The sequence below is a fragment of the Photinus pyralis genome, unplaced genomic scaffold, assembly GCF_008802855.1.
Source record: "Photinus pyralis isolate 1611_PpyrPB1 unplaced genomic scaffold, Ppyr1.3 Ppyr1.4_LG4, whole genome shotgun sequence".
Classification (NCBI taxonomy): Eukaryota; Metazoa; Arthropoda; class Insecta; order Coleoptera; family Lampyridae; genus Photinus; species Photinus pyralis.
The window spans coordinates 23,336,280-23,355,796 of NW_022170511.1; the positions used below are offsets into that span (position 1 = coordinate 23,336,280).

The following is a 19,517-nucleotide window of genomic DNA, read 5'->3' on the forward strand; positions in this document are numbered from 1 at the left end:
TTTCGAATCAAAGTAATAATTGTTTTTCTTCTTCAGACATGTTTACAAGAATCACTAAAAGTTCTTCTTTACGCGCCTATACGTAAAGAAGGATTTTGAAATCAATCGAAGTTACATTATAATTCTTTTTATTGCCGTCATCAATTACGGACAACCCTGACTAAAAACGGCAGGAAAAGGCGAAACTCAAGAGACCGAAAAATTGACTGAACCTATTTAACGTGCGAGCTCCTGCCGTACTCGGCGAGATATTAATTTAAGATGTCGAAAAATATAAACTTTCACTTAAATAATTTTTTCCGCGCGCCGCCGCCGCCTATCTGCAGGGAAAGTAATGAATATTTTTAGTCCGCGCTCATTAAGGAAGTTACACCCTATTTTATTACAACACGATACCGTTGAGATTTATGAGACAATTGTGTATTATTCACATATGTAGGTAGGTGTAATCTAAAATTATATAGTAGCTGTCCCCTAAATTTCTATCCCTACTTTTAGATTATATGACTGAGATCTCAACTGTTATGGTCCCAGTGAAACGGGGAACATACGTGTTTCAAGCAGGTTATAATATTTGTCAGGGGGTGAAAACAATGTATGACTCACGTTATTGGATGCTTCCTTGTGATTTCCTTTCCCATTATTTTGTTAGTAAAAATTTTCTCTTGTGTAATATTTGGTTTATATTATTGCGAAGACGCGGCTTCGCACTGTTTCCATCATGATCGAAAAAAAGATTAAACTTTCGCGGCTCCAAAAAAATGTTGGTGGTGGTTTCTAACTTTTGCTTTTGTTGCGGTATGTGTGAGAGGGACAGTACGTTTACTAACAAAAGTGATTGTATGCGGAATTTTCGGTGTATAGGGCTACATTTAACGTAGTAGAAGTACGTTCTCCCAAAACGACACTTTCGATGTTTGGGGGTGCTTGGATTTCAACGTAAATTTGATTTGAACAAAAGCGCTGCAGTTGCTCTATTCCTTTGTGACTGTACGTTAAAACGAAGTGTTATTACTACATTCGGTGGTTGTTACTATGGAGAAACGAGCTTTACGCTGTGTTACAATCAAATATTGGTGTCCTCATGAAACTAGAACCAAACCAAAGTGGAATAGTTATATGTAGGATTGTTGTTAATTATAGCTTAATATTCAAATCGTCGAAATATTCGTAATTAATCTGTCTTCAAATTTTCGCCAGATCCCCCCGTTCACCTCCAATATTTCTCCAATACTACCCCTATAATGTCACAAGTTCACACAGTGGCGTCAAGTATGAAAATGTTCATGGTGTTATATATTAACAAAATTGTCAAAATGTTACCCATTTTTGAAAATGATGGTACATTACACCCCCTAGACTATCTTGAAGCTCTTGAAAGTGCTTGTAATATTAATACCACTACATTACGATCGATAAAATTATTATTTAGCTAGTTCTTACGAGAAAACAGCAAAAACTTGGTTTGAGGCATAGTGACAAATATAATAGTTACGTAGGTACATTTAAATCGGAATTGATTGAATATTTCTGGAACGAACAAGTCCAGGACGGATATAGGGTTAGAATAGATACTGGATATTTTTAACAAGGTGCTGTAGAACATTTTACTATACTTCGTTCACCCAACAGAAATAGTTAAGCCCCTCCTCAACAATTACCGCCACATTTGAATACGACATTGTTATTGGTGTAATTTTTGAAGCCACAATCACACTTGTAAAGCGAATTGGCCGAATTGGGTAATCTGTCATCTTGCCTATTGCGTTTCTGCCGGTTTTTACGTTTTTACATCTTTACTTGCGTCAATTTGCCATTAATCTCCTTTATTCACACAAAATAGTCTTTATAAAGACTCGTCGGTGTATTCTAAAGATAGTCAGGTGAGTAATTATAAAATTTTATACACGATTTTTACATGCCTGTTTTTAGGGTTATATTATTCGCGATCAAGAAAAGTTGTACGCAAACATGAATGTCGCCGGTGCTGCTTTCTCTCCACCGAAAAAACGTTCTGCCAAGCACTTTTCAGTTGAAGACAAAACTGGCATTTTAAATATCTTCAAGGCATATTCGGAAGACAACCCGGAGGTATCTAAAACGGATAAAGTTGAGTTTACGGCTAAAGCAGCAGGTAATTTTCATCTTAGGCACATTCATTTTTACTTATTATTGTGTAATTTAGGTGTAAGCATTCCGAGTGTCTACAAGATTCTTCGGGAGTATACAGAGGTACACGAACTTCATTCACCTAAAAAATATTATCGACCACGAGCAATTTTGGACAATATTGATTCCGGAACTAAAAGTATTCTTCGACGTTTGCTTCATTCTTTCTTTGAAAGAAATGAACCACCTACCCTGAGTAAAGTTTTGGCAGTGTTACACGAAGACGAAGACTTACCCCATTTGAAACGAACTACTTTATGGAAATTAATAAAAGAAATAGGTTTTCGGTCAGTAAACCTTTTTTCTTTACGTGTATGTATATTATGTACTTGTCATTGTAGATTCGAAAAGAGGTCACGCAATAGTGTTCTTAAGGAAAAGGACGAAATAATTACTTGGAAGCGTCGGTTCTTGCGTGAAATTAGAAAATATCGTGAAGAAGGTAGGAAGTTGTATTTCCTAGATGAAACTTGGGTGAATGCTGGGCATACTGTAAGCAAAGTATGGAAGGACACCACAATTCTCACTCCAAGACAGGCATTTATCAACGGGCTATCAACTGGATTGAAAGATGCATCGGGCAAAGGAAATTGTTCTCCATATAGGGTCCGAGGATGGCTTCGTCGAGGAAGGTTTGCTGTGTTTTGAATCGAAAAAAACAGGGGATTATCACGAAGAAATGACCAGTGAAGTTTTTGAAAAGTGGTTTATGGAAATCGTTACACATCTTGATGAACAATCTGTGATTATAATGGACAACGCTTCATATCATAGCAGGAAAAGTGAAAAAATACCAAACACCAGTACGAAAAAAGCTGATATACAAACTTGGTTAACAAGCAAATCGATACCTTACGAAGAAGATATGGTAAGAGCTGAACTTCTACAGCTTGTGAAACGGGCAGCTGTTACACCAAAATATGTAGTTGATGAAATTGCAAAGGAACACAATCGTACCGTGCTGCGATTGCCTCCATATCACTGCGAATTGAACCCAATTGAACTGATATGGGCGCAAATAAAAGGTGAAGTGGCCAGAAACAACACCACATTTAAAATGAAAGACCTTCATCCACTATTTCAACAAGCAGTGGAACATGTTACTGCTGAAAATTGGAAGAACGCAATTCGCCATGCTCAAAGTGAAGAGGAAAAAATGTGGCAAATTGACATTTTAATGGACATCGTAGTGGAGCCATTAGTAATTCATGTGGGAGATGACTCGACATCAACGGAGTCCGAATCCGAGTGAAGCGATACAGGATTTAAATTGTTATGTACCTTTGTTTATATTCAAGTGCACTTGTAATTTCAAAACTTTGTGCTGCTGTAATAATACTTTTTTGTACTTTTCTCAATATAAACAGTGTTTTTATGTTGCATATTTACATGTATTTAACAGTTTGCAGGTTTTACTATTTTTGCCACGAGTTATGTTCAGAGAGATAGCGCCATAATTAGTCTTGAGCAAGTGACATTTCAATTTGATTTTTCAAATTTTCCGCTTTTTATAATTTTGTGGTTGTAAAACTGGTTGCTGCTTACATTGGCCCAAATTTTGTAGGAGTGGCTTAACTATTTCTGTTGGGTGAACGAAGTATAGTTGCGTAGGGCTAGGGAATGCAATACCGGGATCGCGGGATCCCGAAATACCGGGATCCCGCAGCATTTTTGCGGAATTAATCCCGCACATAAATGGAGCGGGATCCCGCGGGATTTGCGGGACTGAGGAATTTGTCGACCAAGGGGACGACTCTGTTTACTTTGTTAATGAAACGCATAACGGAGAAGTTATTTTTTAAATAATTGTAACTTTTTCGTTAAAAATGTACCATGATTTTTGAGGCACTTTAGAAGTTCACCATTTGTGCTTTACCGTTGAGGTTTTTTTGAGCTCTAAGTTAGGCCGAAGGTACTTTTTTGTTAAATATTGTGATAATTAGCGATTTATTTTAATACAGAAGTTAACCGCACAGAATTGCTTATTAGCCAATTTATTTAAAGTTTTGCGGGATCCCGCAAATACCGGGATCCCGCAGGATTAACATCTAACAATCCCGCAAATACCGGGATTGAGATTTTGTTGCGGGATTTCGTTCCTTATGCGTAGCATTAGCTAAACATTTAGATCCACCATCAAGCGATAAAAAACTAACATCAAAAATAGGTAGACATTTTCCACCCAGAATCTCATCAATTAAATAGTCAATACTCGTAGTACTAGCGGTATAACGGCAATTCTTGAAAGATACTGCATTTTGTGATACCAAGGTGCCACTTGGTACAACTGTTCCTTAAAACCATTTAGACGATTTGGCCCGAAGAACACGTGACATTTTCCGTGTGGGTAGATTTTAGAGGGGGTGGGGTTGATTAAATGTAATATTTTTGAAGAAAACTAAATATAGCACGTCGGGACGTGAAGGTGTCTAGGCATATGTTCTTTGGTGTCAGGGAATTCATTTATGGTAACAAAAATAACCTACAAGCATCGAAAGTGCGTGAAAGGCTTCCATACCAAGCTACCACATTTTCTGAAATCGTCGTACTCAGTGAAAACCAAGATATTCCAAAGTTTTAATGTATAAACTTATAACAATATTTTATTTAATAAAAAAAATTGTCAGAAGGTACGTCGTTAATGCGCGCAGGTACAAAATGTATAAAGCTATGAAAGATCGCCAAGTACTCACTGACGTCTTCTGTGATTGCGTTATCCCCACTGAAGAGATATTTCACATATAAATATGAAAGGTTCGGTACTAAATTATATCGAAAAAATCTCGCAGCTTGTCTCGCAGCCACACTTGTCCAGAGCACCGACTGCCTTTCATACGTGTGGCAGCTTGGACCACAGAACCTTCCAGTGTCTGACTTCTAGGGTCCTTCCCCATCCTTCAGGTCATGTGGAGTTTCCCTTTACCTGGTTTGCACAGCCGCAGTTGTGGCCGGCGACATACGCCACTGTGTCCAATGCGGCACGGAGAATTGAAGCAAGGTGTTTACCTTCTGAAGCAAACCTTTGTTTCCATGACGCATTTATACCTGGAAGTGACGCCTAAAATAAGTGCAAAATCCCTTAATCCAATATGTATGAGCTGTTAAAAAAATGTATACATGTGTGCAGAAAATAAAGCCAACTAATTTGGCCGATAACGCCTTTACAAAACATCTGGTTCGATAAAACTTTTACCTTATTTAAGCGTTCTAAGTCTTATGATACTCACTAAATACAACAAATACAATTAACCACTTAAACATTAAAATACGTAAATAAAAAATAAATAAATAAATTTGCAATAAAAAAACTAACATTAAAGTCACAATTTAATAATTTTTCCCATTCAGTGACCTTTTGCACGAAATTTCTCCAGGTCCTATCAAATTAATCGATACATTTTACATACAGGATGTCCCGACTCATATTTGCAATGCGTAAACCGGAAATTACGTTGACAACACGTCAATTTTTCATTACAGGGTGGCTCGCTCTCATCTTCGGCATTATTTCAACCAAGAGAAACGACACCCCCTTGTAGTTTACAGAACAATATGCTGCTGCAACCGCCATATTTTATTTGTACACAGACCAGACCTTGAAGGCTTTTTGTTTGGTCTCACTACGTTAATTAAACTATTACCAAATAGACATCGCTCTTTCATCAGTGCCCATCCTTTACCAAGTATTTTCCACGTATATATGCTTTAACTTTCTCTATAAATATTAACGTTGTCCCTTCGTTAATTTAAGCTAATTAAGCGTCGAAGTGAAGGATTTGCCATTTCAGTTACCCCTTCTAATACTCAAATATGATTCGATTATTTGAGTTTACCCTACCATTACTTTGACCGCAATTTTAATGTCGCCGTTACCGTAGCAATTAAAAGTGTTCTTCTTGTTAAAGGGAATCACAAGGAAGTCTCCTTCTAGTCTATGCAATTTCATAAAATGTCATATATTTGATTCGTACTTCGTATGAGTTACGGATATCTTTGCAAGCGTTGTACTGTACTTTCATAGCTTTTAGCTGCGAATCCAATAACGATATATTTTAATAAAGTCATCGAAGAGATCTAAAGTTTTTGACTTCAAGGGAAATGAAGTGAAAACTATCATTACGTTATTCTGATAGAATGAGTTTTCTTTTTAATAGCCAGTATAAATTTCCTTATAAGTGAATAGGTACTCATTTCGTTGGCGAGTGGCCAATTCATTAATTTTCCCTAATAACCCCAACGGCTCGTGAGCGCAATAGTGTAAAAAATAAATTCATGACGTTATATGCGAACTACATCTACAGCTTTGAATCTCGTAATACTCTTCGAAAATATTGGAAAATGAAAAGCAATTTGAGGTAACACGATTAGTTAGTAAGTGATAAAATTAATTACAGATATTTTAAAGTGCGCTTTGCTTTTAATTAAAATGTAATAATTTTTGTCGGGCGAACATTCGTGCGTTAAATGTAAATTTACGAAAGATAATAATAGATAAACCTTATTAATTATAATAACAATGAAAACTGGGGAATCCCGTTGATAAACCCTAAGTTTGCACAAAAGGGTTGCTTTTTTTAACTGTTTTTGACCCTTTCTCTTGCACGCATTGTGAACTTTTATTTCATCTAAACCACAATTTCATATTTATACCACATGCGTTAATTTAGGAATTAAAACCCTTTTAATTATGGTCTCCGCTTATATGACCGAAAACAATTAACTGGACTACTAAAACTTTTTTTTTTAATTTTTGGCTTAATTAAAAGCTGCTTTTGTATTGACGCTTTGTATAAAAATTGTCGGATAAGCTTTCTGCACCTGCTTCCCGCTTAGTTACGTAATGAGGAACATAATTAGGTCTACATAATTATCCACTTTTATAATCAGCTTTGGACGTTTCTCATAAAGCGTTAATGTTTTTTTAACGTAATTGATTGATGAAATGGTAGCAGATGTGGATCGAAGTTTGACAGTCTGTGCTTTGCCACACTATGAAAATTCAGGGGGCAGCGATCTTTAGCTGATGAGATACGACAAGAATCCAACACACTGTACTTCTATTTCTATAAATTCTCCAATGATTACCTGAACTCACTTCAAATTAGCAGTGAGTTCTCTTGTAATTATTCAGGTATCTTTTTCACAAGAATGCACCATGAAATAAGAAAAAAAATTATAGAAAGCTCAATAGAAACCTCGTAAGAGGAAGAACTAACATTATGTAACGTAAATTGCGTGGTTTTATTTGTTCGCAAATTAACGAACAATTAATTTATAACAGTGCTAAAATTGATTAATTTATAACAGTAATTACTATTTATCACTTACAATTTATAATGTTCTAGAACAAACACGTCATATTTATCTGAAAGATTACGTCACACCGTCTTCGTTGTTTATCGCCGATGACTAATATTTCATGGCACCTTGAGAATTCTAGAATGTTCGCTACAATTACTTGGGACACAGTATCTCAAGACGAAGTCCGATGACCTGTTGAAATCGATGCCATTGAGTCTTGTGGGGTATATGAACTTCTTTCATGTAACGTTTGTGTAATAAATTCATTTAAGAAAACAGTACTAAAGAGTAAAAGATGGCGACAAGCACCTTGAGCTAAAACTATAGAAAACTTTAGGAGACAATGTCGTCATAATTTCCCACGCTCTAATGAACACAGTCTATTCTGCGGCCGCAATCAGGTGCGCCGTGACATTTTCAATTTTACGTTGCGTACACCATAACGTAAATCAATTTATGCCTCGCAGCAGCGAAACCATAGCGGGTTGTGTTAATAGACTTTAACCCTCAACTAAGCTTTACCGTGTAATAAATATGTTAAGCAGTCATGCAAAGTTCACGCACGCTTTCATTGCAATTGCGCTCGATTCCACCGTTCAAAAGCAAAACATTACTCCCATTTAACAGAATATAATGCGGCCATGTACCAAATTTCCCTTGGCCGGGACTGGAACGTGTACACTCTTATTCCCAGTATCAGAATGTGGAGAATTCCTCCAAACTTCTACATACTTCATAGTTCTATTTAAAGAGAATTTATTACCTCAGTTGAACTCGTTTATGATTTATATCGTCCCCTGTATCACGCAGTATGCGAAAGCTCCTTTAAGTCACAACTTGGAATTTATGAGACCGATTTAATTGTTAGACGTCTCTAGAGAGATCGTATTTCTATTATTTGATGTTACCTTTTGTTTTTATTGCGCGCATCGTACACGAAATTCCAACATCAGGAGCGAGCGCGCCTTTCTCAGACCTTCGACCTGTAAATCTGACACGAGTTTTTCAGATATCGTCGTGACTTTAATACCAAATTGAGGAAGCTGCGGGATCTAATCTGGAAAATTCATGGAGAAGAATTGTTTTGTAGACCGGAAATTAATTGAACTCTGTACTATGTGGACTTGATGAACGTCTTCCTCCTTCCACTCTGCCTCGAAAGATAAAACGGCGCTCCTATTCTTAGGTAATTATGTAAAGCTTTTCCTGTTCCGGCCGCTTTTACATCTTAGAGAGTGTTCTATTGTTGATTCTAATAGCCGTCCCAGGTGAAATGGTCTTATGCTGAGGATCTGTTTACTTTCGCTTAAATCGCTTTACTCTCGAGCTCCTCGCCAAAGCTAATAAAATACGTTCAGCTGAAACCGACATATTCTACATCTTTTCATAAAAATTTTAATAAAAATCAACTTTCATATTTTTTATACACGTGAGTGAAGTTTAGGTTGTCACATGGAAAAGCATATGTCTGCTGATGAAGTTTTTACCTTGGTATTACACTCTATTAAAGGAGGTTGTGGTGCAGATAATTTTTCACTCTGTGGTTCAAACCTTTTTTTTTATCATTAATTTGTATTGCCCATCGGTTAATAAGTCGTCAGTTACCGGACCTACCTTTTCATCCCTTCCAGTGCATAATTTTAAATGTGTTAACTTTTTTAATAGCGAGTGGATTGTAACTCATAGTGAATTTTGTTTGTTTACTTTGGTTTTTATTTTATTAGCTTAGAAGGCCAATTAGAATTAAGCAGTATATATACAAAAATAATATATCCAAGGAAACGCAAAGGCAATAACGAATTACTTTATTAACCAGTATAAATTAGTCCCCTCAACATAACTTTTATTGTGCGAGATACGAAAAATTCGTAAACCATTATTAAGCGGCAGAGCAAAGCGATGCAAGCTTTATAGGGGAGTCGATGGTGTCCGTCTGTCCATGAACACGATAACTGTCAAATGCTTGATTTGGTTCAAACTTTGCACAGTTGACCTATATGCCACAAGTAATAAGCCTATTGAAAATGGGTCAAATCCAATGACCCCTTGGGGTCATGCCTCTCTGTCTCTGCCAAACGCTTGAACCTATTTAGTTCAAACTTTGCACAGTTGATCTATATGTCACATGTAATAAGCCTCTTGAAAATGAGTGGAATCCAATGACCCTGTGGGGTCACACTTCTCTGTCCCTGCCAAATGCTTGAACCTATTCGGTTGAAACTTTGCACAGTAGACTTATATGCCACATAACATGTCCATTGAAAATGGGTCAAATCCAATGACTCCGTGGGGTCACACCGAGGTGCTCTGCCGTTTTTTATATTGGGGGCGATACTAGGTACTGTAGGTGGTAACCATCTCAGCGCGCCAATACCAAATTTAAAAGTACAAAATCATTTTTCTATAAAAACTATCCAAAAGTTAAAGTCCATATTCACGCCAATGAATAGAACGTTAAAAAATGACTCCAGAGTAAAATTTTGTATACAGTCGACATTTACCTATAATATATTCTATACACAATGGGCACCCTGTATAGTGTATAGTATATAAACAATGTGTTAAACTAACATTTATCTGTGTCTTAACGAAATAAGAAAATGAGGCAAGTTCTCGATCTTAATTTTTAATTTTTTAAACTGATGACGTCGATTTTGATGAAATTTTGATAAGCCATTCTTTAAGTAAATTCGCTGAAAAAATCTCTGGGAAAATTCGTTGAGTGGCTGAAGAGCTTGCCCGTGCACTCGTTTGAGATTTGTAGCTCCCAGACGGTCCGGCGCAGGGCGTGGGGTTAGGCCGCAACCTTTGGGGAATTGGAGGAACCTCCTACGTCGGGGTAGTTGCCAAAAATTGAACAAAAGGGGAAAAAATCGTATCTCAAAACGGGCGCCAGATCGGAAATGTTTGGGATCGATTTGTGCCCGAAGTGAGAAAAAAATGTTCGTGAGCCTCATCATGTCCAATGGCAATCTCTTTAAACGTATATTTAAATGGAACTATCGTATTAAAATCTTTGTCGGTAAGTCTTTGAGATTGACCTATTGTAAAACGTATATCCCTAATAGCTTCCGGGTGAGTTAAATGAGTTGAGGGTTGTCGCTAATTATACATAAACTTAACGAACGAAGATATCGGGAAATATAGAAGAGAATTAATTGATTATCATTTTATTTAAAATCTCTTGATTACCTTTTCCTCTTGAATTTCTTTCCTTGTTTTACTTAGAACGTAGGCCTCTGAAAACGGCAAATTTGTACTATTGTTTTACCCTCAATATAGGTAAGTTTGTTGCCGTACAGCATTTTTACTTATTCTACACGAATCTTTTCTACATACATATAACATTGCCTCTTCTTGAAGTCGCCTTACCTTTTATTTAAATGTAACACATTTGACGTTATTGTAGCTTATTGCTTTCTCCATTCTCGCACCTACTTCTTTATAAACCAAGCGTATATCGTGTTGGCGCTTTTTTTACTCCTTGTTTATATCCTCGAACCCTGCGCATTTTCTTGCCCGCGAATGCACATAAAGAAAATCTCCGTTCGTGTTTATTTTTCGTTATATTAGAAATCCAATGTTCGATAAACTTTATTCCATCGATTAACAGCAGATTTTCCACTTTTATGAAACTGGGGGTTTAAAGTCACTCGAGAGCGAAACGGGTAGGGTTTTTTGTGTGTTTTATTATGTCATATCTATAAAATAGCAAACGGTAGTAAGCGTTGACTTATAATAATGGCTTTAATGTTTGTTATGGAGATTATTTCGCGAGGCACACATAATGCGTAAGAAAAAAGGAGTTTTTATGACAACTTAAAAATGCTGCTGACTACAGTAGATGTGTGTTTCGGTTGATGTATCGCCAAACGTGAACTAAATTCCGCAAAAATGTTTAAAAATAATAGAGGGTGCGGACAGCAATCTCCCGAAGAGAAATGATGAATAAGGATTACGTCAGGTTCCGTTCGCATCAGTCATGTCAAAGTTGCACGCGCCATCTCGCTTAACGGCTCATATTAACTCTCACATTTTTAGAATTAATGGTTTTGTCCGTTGTTCTTTGAATAACAACAATTCGGGATGGTCGCTGCAGTAAAATACGTCGCTCCGTTCCGCTATAACGGAAACAGAAAGTAATTACGTGCATATGTTAAAATTCATCAGCTGCTACCCTGGAAGTCAAATGTTAAATGATTTGAGTGAATTTTGAAATATTGTCACCACTCGATTTAACTGTCAATCGGTGGTCATCTTCCTGTATTTGATTTGTCGGTATTCGCCAATAATGTACTACTGATTACGTAATTAATTACAAATTGAACACTACGGTCCACATGTCACTGTGGTGTACAGCATCTTGTAGTTTATCATTAAAATGCAACTTGAATTAAACATCCGTTGTAATGCAAATGCATTTCGTACTGCACCTCCACCATTTTCGACAGTTCTAAGCAGCTAATGGAAGGTTGTTCATGTTTCAAAATTTAATTTTTACGTGCATCTTTAACGAGAGAAAAAGACAAGGAGATGCTCAATAAGCTTCAATAGAAAGAAATATGTATATAGGCTACCTACTTGACGGACTTGTCTGTCTTTCAGCACTTGTTCAGACATGACCACGTGCATCGGCTTCTACCTACCACGTACGTACGCGTTTAACCTACGGGCCGTCTTCGGACTGGTTTTATCATTGTACCACCAGTAGGGTGAACTGCCAGAGTGAGAACGCTCACGAACCCATCAGGCACGAAGTAACGGGAAGCTCTTTTTAGAACAGCATGCCCCCCCCCCCTCTCCCGAAGGAGTAACTCCAGCTAAACTCGTTACCACCGCCATACAGAGATGAATTCGACCGACTTGGACAGTGCACATGGCATCGCATGGCGACACACACTCCCTCCTCACCAGCACCTACGCCGTCACTAGCACAGTCGATTAATGTACTAGCCCCCAACCGAACAGCAGACGAAACGACGGAAGATGAAGACAGACTCCACCGGCACGTCTGGTATGAACACCAGTAATCAAAGTACCACCAGCATCCATGCGCCATATTCCTAATCGAAAATCGCCGTTTTTACATTTTCCACCACCGCTTAGGATCATCTTCCAAATCTCAGCCAACATCATTGCCATAGGAAAGTGAGCTCGCATCATCGACGACAATCCGGACGAATTCTGCGTAATCCAGGATCCTACTGAAAAGTCAGGGCGAGTCCTGACCACACCACACCATCACTCGTCCCTCGCCTTCATCACGAGATTGTTTAACGCTGCGATAGATTTAGGACACTATATACAGACCCATGTCCCTCCTACCAGCCCTGGAGAAGATCTTCGAAAGAGTTCTGCTGGCGGAACTGCAACCAAACATAAGGCCTGTACTTTACAAGTCATCGGCCTGGTGGACGCCGTTTCTGGAGCCTACAACATACCTAAAATATACCGACCTCGCTTAACCAGTTTCTACACAGCTACCTGAGGAATCGCACATTCCGGGTCAGAATAGAAGACCAATTACCGTCGCGGCAGGGCTACAAGGAGGATGTCTACCGCCAGCAATATTTAACTGAACGACATCCCACAAGCTTCCAATATCATCATCATTATGCGGGTCACTCTGTAATTGGGCGCAAGCCTGTTGAGGGCCCAGAACAAGAGAGGAATAATAAATAAAAATAAATAAATTAACATTGCTCTGTACGCGGACGACCTCCTTGTAATACTAGAGCTGCAGATTAACGTAAACTCAATAAGGAGAGTACAGGCAGCCATAGCCAAAACCATACGTTGGACAAGCCTCTGGCGGCTTAAACCGAACGCGTCTATACCCAATCCATAGTGGTCACGAATCGCAGGACAACGGATTTTACCAAACTACGCATGGACGGAGAAACACTGGAATGAGGGGCAGGGGGAACCATCCAGTATCTCGAAGTCGACTAACATTCGCCCAACACGCGACCGACACTGTCGCCAGAGGGCAAGAGCACAACTATATCCCCGGTTATCATCATCAACGCACCCTGCCAACCCCGATAAGGAGGAACTAGACATAAAAACAGCAAACTTCAAGCAGTAAAAGTGCTAGGGCTAGTAGGTTTAAAAAAATGACACTATTTACGCGTCGACTCAATCTCGGAGGCGTCAGTTACAATATAGTATTAGTTAGTTACATAATAAGTCATGAAAGTGGTCGTTTACATGACGCGGAGGCTTATTGAAAAGTACGAGCACGCGCAGCCTCCAAGTCAGGTGGACTCACTTTCATGATGTATTATGTATCTATAAAATTTTACTGAAACCGCAACATGTAGATAACTTTTCCAAATTAAATTATTCATATGTGGAAATTTTGATACCTAATCACGCATGCTAAAATCATTTTTTTATTATACCTGAATCACAATCTCCGTTTTAAACACTCAAATGCGTGCGAAAAAGGGCCTTTAAAACACACGTGCTTTAAAGTTGCTAAGTAACGATACTTCAAGTATGACTTTTGAAACTGTCATCTGGATGAAATAAAAAATCCTCTTAGGTCGCTTTCTGTAAATGCAGAACATTTCTTTGGCTTTTGTACCTATCCTTTGGTTGAAGCTTTCACAAACGCGCGTAATTTAGGGTATGCTTCCAAATCTGTTCCACTTTTTAATCGCAGCATTGCTTTAAAGTTTTGAATGAATGCACCAAAATATAGAAGATTTAAATACCTTTGACATTTCCTTCATATATGCCAGCATTATGGATGCATTTAAGACTGTATTCGTAAGTAACTTCCTATTCATCCATGGAAACAACTTTTCATATTCTTTATAATAGGCTTTACTGAAGTTGGATTTGACACCTACAAACGTTTGTTTAGATTTTACAACAATCGATTTAATGGACGGTGTATTATCTTTTTCAACGGAAATTGTTTAATTCACAAAGACGATGATTTTTATAAGCAAACGTCAAGTGACATTTGGCAATCTTGAAATTACGAACACCCAGCCCGCTTACTTAGACATGTATTCGAGTATAACGTCAATATGATTTCATTGTATTTCCTATTTTTAAATTATACTGCAGGTATAATAAAAAATACTATAAGATACACGTGTATAATTGGTCTTTAAAGCACTTGCAACGTTAAAGGCACTCCGCTTTGCGTCGTGCCCTTAAACTCGTTGCGCGTGCTTTAAAGACTTGATTATACACTTGTATCTTAATATACTATATTTAATTGTTTCCATAGAGATTTCAAATTAATTAAAACAGTCAGTGTCATTTTTAATGCAGTTTGCATTTTATGCTTTGTACTTTTCAACTATACAGTCTTCATAACTAGGTACAAAAGCAGGTATCAGTGAAGAAGAGTACCTACGCAAGACGTTGTTATAATGTAGCCGAAGCTGCGGCCGCCGTAGTGCAATATTCGCTCCCCACAAAGCCAAGAAAAAGATACGAAAAGGCGCGCAAACCTTTTAATGAATGGCGCAAAACTAAAGGAATAATTACTTCCACACAATATTCATTAATTATTAGTAATAAAAAACCATTATCCTTTGTGTAGGTATATTAATATTTAAAAATATCCACATAGTCTGCATTATAATTATCCAATCGTTGATTGAATAACTTATTCAATGAACGATCTAATTGTTATTTTGCATGTACTAGGACTGTAATGGGAGTCAGGCAAAAATATTACAGTACTAGTCAGGTAAAGATCAACTTTCTTATGTCAAAATAGCCCTGAAATTTAGATTTTCTTGACGGTTTCAGGTAAAATTAGTTATTTATTTTTCATTTGCCTATTATATGCCAATTATATCTGTCATATGAGATATATAAAGCAGTCTATGACGCCCGAGGGCATAATGAGAGGGCATAATGAGATGACAATCCATTATGCCCTCTCATTATGCCCTCAAACTGCCTGTCAAATATATTGATGGAGTTATGTAATAAAAAAACTTGCTACTTGATTCGTATGAAGCACTAACAATAATCATTACATTTGTATATTGGAAATGCATTATTTGGAACGATGAAAAATAAAATTTTGTATGCACCTCAGGCATTACTCGATATTTAACCCTCGGGCGACTTACAATCCCTCGGGCCAGAGGCCCTCGGGCTCTGTCGCCCTCGGCATAAATATCGCCTTAATGCCCTTGATACATAAAATAAATTACTATCTTCTGCGTTCACCATCTAGGGTTTTTAACTAGCCATGATTGGTACCAATTATTATTACTGGTGGTTTTATGATTGTTAATTTCTCACCTTCCGTCTTAAAACCTACACTACTCTTGCCCAACAAGCCTTATTGGTTGGATTGAATAGTTAGTACTAACTTAGTAGGTACTACTCGTAGTCGTATTACTAAATGTTGGCTCGAGATTTGACTAAACGCTGTCATTTTGTTTTGTTGTAACAGCTTAATTCAACGTGGAAAGGAATAATAATCCAATTTACTAACATTACGAATTGAAAAGAAAACACTTGTAGATTTTGTAATCTAAATCTAATAAAAGAAATACTTCGCCTTATTATCTTTGTTTCTTTGTAATTGGTTTCCTTTCTGCCGTATTCTTTATTTAAAGCCGGTTGAAGTTCACGCTCCCTTATGACTGTGTGAGTGGAAAACATACGTGACGTAATTGTGCCCTTTGAAGTGTTGTAATGTATTTCATCTTTTAATCTTTCAAGTTTAATTATAAAAATCACGCAAAGTGGTATGGAGGGCAACAGTGTAGGCGAATTCGGTTTTGTCAAATTATACAAACACAAAGGTTCTCATTAACAATGTCTCTTTGGTGAAAGCTATCAGAATAAAACAGTAATGGTCTGTTCTAAATAAACCGTCTTTCTCGCAAATGACGCTGTATAACCCACGAAACAAGCTCGCCTTTTATTAAGTTGGAATGGAATTGTTAGTTTGATGGAGACCCATTCTTGTGTGCATTGCTACAATTATGATGTCTTTCATCGCGTTTATGTGTGTTTGTTTTCACGGAAACTTGTTAATCTTGTAAGCGTGTAGTGGATGATACAATGAGGGTTTATTTTAAAAACTTCTTGTTTATTTTGAAATTAGCGTGCTGCTTCGCGAGCAAAACCTTAGACGGCTGTTGTATATCCCTACAAAGTTCTAATCTAATTATTTACTGTAACCGTTGCGTTGTAGTTGCCAGAAGGGTGTTGCTAATAAAAAATAGTGTCTTTACTGATTAGGTGACCTTTTGGATTAACATATTCAGCTTATCCTGTCTCGTGACATGGCGTTGTCAGTTGTCACGTTTCTTTGGGCTATTGAATTTTGATGAGATTAAATTGGCCAAATCGCTTGTGTCTAAGAGGGATTATGTCAGATTAGTATAAGGCCTATTTTGGTTGCATCGATCCCTCACGGAATTAAACATGTCGTTTACGACCTAATCATATGTTTGATCCCACATTTCTACTAGGAGGGTTGCCTTTCGTTCTTTACTAGTTTTAAGTTGTGTGATTACGATAAAGATGCTCAGTTTTGCAAAATCTATAGACAATGAACAGTTTTTCTACATAACATTAATGCTGCATCTTTCACTTTTACATTCTTCTATTTTTTTTAAGATTATACACAGTTCTCTATGTCGCAATCAAGAATTTTAAGCTAACCGTACTCATAACTCGACTTCATTTGACTGTACGTACGAGCTACCCTTCTATATCCATACACTGTAAGATGTACTGGGTTTTGCCTTCGAGTAACTCCAGCCGGCTGGCCCGAAGTCAAAAGCCGGAATAGTGTTGAAGCTGTTTAATTAAATAATAAATAACGAGAAAATGCCAGATACTATGCTGCTTCTTATACTTTATGAAGCGAATGTTACATCTAGCGCGTGTGCTATGTACAACGTATCCCGTACAGGCGTACACAACAACCTGAATGCACCAGGCCACGGCCGGGATATCGTTCGCTTTGTTTATATCAAAATTTCCTTTATTGAAAGTGTTGTTAACAGTAGAGACTGCATGATACGTTAAAATAGGGCGAAGTTCAGTTGGCGGATGTCTTTGTCCTCCTCTTCCATCTAATCCTGTAAGAGATCGATCAGTGACATCATCATCATAGATGATATGAATAAATGAGGTAAATATTTTAGGATTTAGTTCTAATTTCAAGATTTAGTTGATTGTAAAGGAATGATCTTTTAAACACGGAAGCATGTTGAAAAGGTGACGTTAATTTCCCTACGAAGCGAACGTCAAAATTATGTAGGTCGTTACGACATGCGATCGTTCGATAAAGATATTGGGTCGTCTTTGCTGATAAAATTTTCTGATAGAGATTTGCTGAATTGTCGACCGGCCAACCAAGATCTAAGACCTTCCTTGTTCCTAAGAAGGGATTTAAGTTGAAAAAATGGGGACGACAGCAGGCGACATCTAACGGAGGACTTTTAAAACACTTGTTGCAGAGTGTTTACAAATAAAATTTCTACGTTTCTACGTTTTCTTGCAATACATGTCCCTAACAGTCCTTATTCGCAATAGTTCGATAATGTAGTTTTTCCTAAGCATTGCTAAGCTTGAGATTTTTAGTACCAACCCCCGGATTATATTTATTCAGTCGTTTTCGTAATTCTTTCAATTCCTCCGTGAACCGCAGAATTCACCACCTCTGTACATTTGAAAACATTTTAATTTACCTTTCTTACTGCATTTCTTTATACAGCCGTCTACATTCTTAATTTGGGAGGGGGTCATTGTTGTAGGTAAACTTTTCGCTATAATATATTGAAGAACAATCCTGCTGGACTCCGAACCCACTATACGCCCTGGAATGCGAATTCTTGCGTAGTGTCTTCGTAACTGTATACATCTCCCGCGTCTAGTTTCGATGCGGTATTTAATTCAAAGTACCACGATCGAATTATTGCAACTAGCGTAGGAAATTTGGTGAGCGATTCAACGTTACCGGTAGAAGTTTTTTCCCTGTTCAATGCGAAATTTAATTAACTAACAACTGATATATTATTAACGTTCAAAACATAAATGATAAATAGCACGCGAGGGGAAGTTAATCAGTTAGTAAATAACGCGTTAATTTGTAAAATAGAAACCATTATTTAATGGTGGTTGGTAGAGTGGGCGCTACCTTTCCTCAAACCCGCCGTTTAAATTGCCAACTAGTTCACAGTTGGAACATAAAAATATAAGAGCTTGAGATCTTCGTTCTGGGCATTTGATCTTCTTAACTTCGTTGCACTTACCAATGGGGTTGAGTTCCACTCAATTTCTTCAATTTCTTCTCTTGTGAAATTGAGAAAATACGAGGGTTTCAATTTAGGTACCGCAAGAAACACTGATTTATTGTCAATATAAAATTGCAAAATAAAAATTGTCAAGATGAAAATCGACACGCACTGCGCGGTAAAATTGCATAAATTCACAATAGATGGAGCAATCTATTAAACTGCTTCCAAAAGTTACGGGGATCATTCAACAAATAATAAACCGTGAACAATAAATAATGCTTTGTAATGGAGAAAATAAATCGTTACAATTCGTAATGCGTTTCGACGGGGAAAACAATATACACACATTATCGCCATAGAGACGTTATAATTTTATAATTTCATCAATGCTTAGATTTTAAGTAAAGTGGACAAAAATGTTTACACTGCCGCAAGCAGTTAGTAATTAGCATTATGCGGGTCACTCGGTAATTGGGCGCAGGCCTGTTGAGGGCCCAGAACAAGAGAGGGATAATAAATAAATAAATCAAGACTGAAATTTGGCCACTCTTCATAATTTTGTGTACGAATACCGCACATCTTATAGGTATCTTAAAACTTGTCGAGTAAAATGCAAGTAGATGATATACTTGTGGCCTGTTACATCGAAATTTAGTGGACCCTTACGATCAGACAATTAGGGTAAGCGTAACAAACATAGCAAACCTTTTTCTAACGGATTACACTCCGCGAGTTCGTAAAAAAAACATTTTGCCCCCGCATTAGTATGAAATATGTGTAAAGGGTGTGAAGATAACCACTCGCCCC

At 37.4% G+C, this 19,517-nt stretch overlaps 2 protein-coding genes across 4 annotated transcripts; both read left to right on the forward strand.

The window, feature by feature from the left end:
- The first annotated feature begins 1,614 nt into the window (after positions 1 to 1,614).
- On the forward strand, positions 1,615 to 3,544 carry LOC116169628. 3 transcript variants are annotated; one of them, XM_031485773.1, is made up of 4 exons: positions 1,615 to 1,883; positions 1,933 to 2,134; positions 2,186 to 2,456; positions 2,511 to 3,544. In XM_031485773.1, exons 2-4 carry the CDS (start codon positions 1,972 to 1,974, stop codon positions 2,815 to 2,817), a joined length of 741 nt encoding a protein of 246 aa, XP_031341633.1. In that variant the 5' UTR covers positions 1,615 to 1,883; positions 1,933 to 1,971; the 3' UTR covers positions 2,818 to 3,544. The 3 variants fall into 3 exon arrangements, with proteins under 3 accessions (XP_031341633.1, XP_031341631.1, XP_031341632.1); XM_031485771.1 differs by having other exon boundaries at positions 1,933 to 2,456; XM_031485772.1 differs by having other exon boundaries at positions 1,615 to 2,456.
- Positions 2,849 to 3,421, forward strand: LOC116169021. Its single transcript, XM_031485052.1, has one exon. It carries the CDS (start codon positions 2,849 to 2,851, stop codon positions 3,419 to 3,421), a length of 573 nt encoding a protein of 190 aa, XP_031340912.1.
- Positions 3,545 to 19,517: the final 15,973 nt, after the last annotated feature.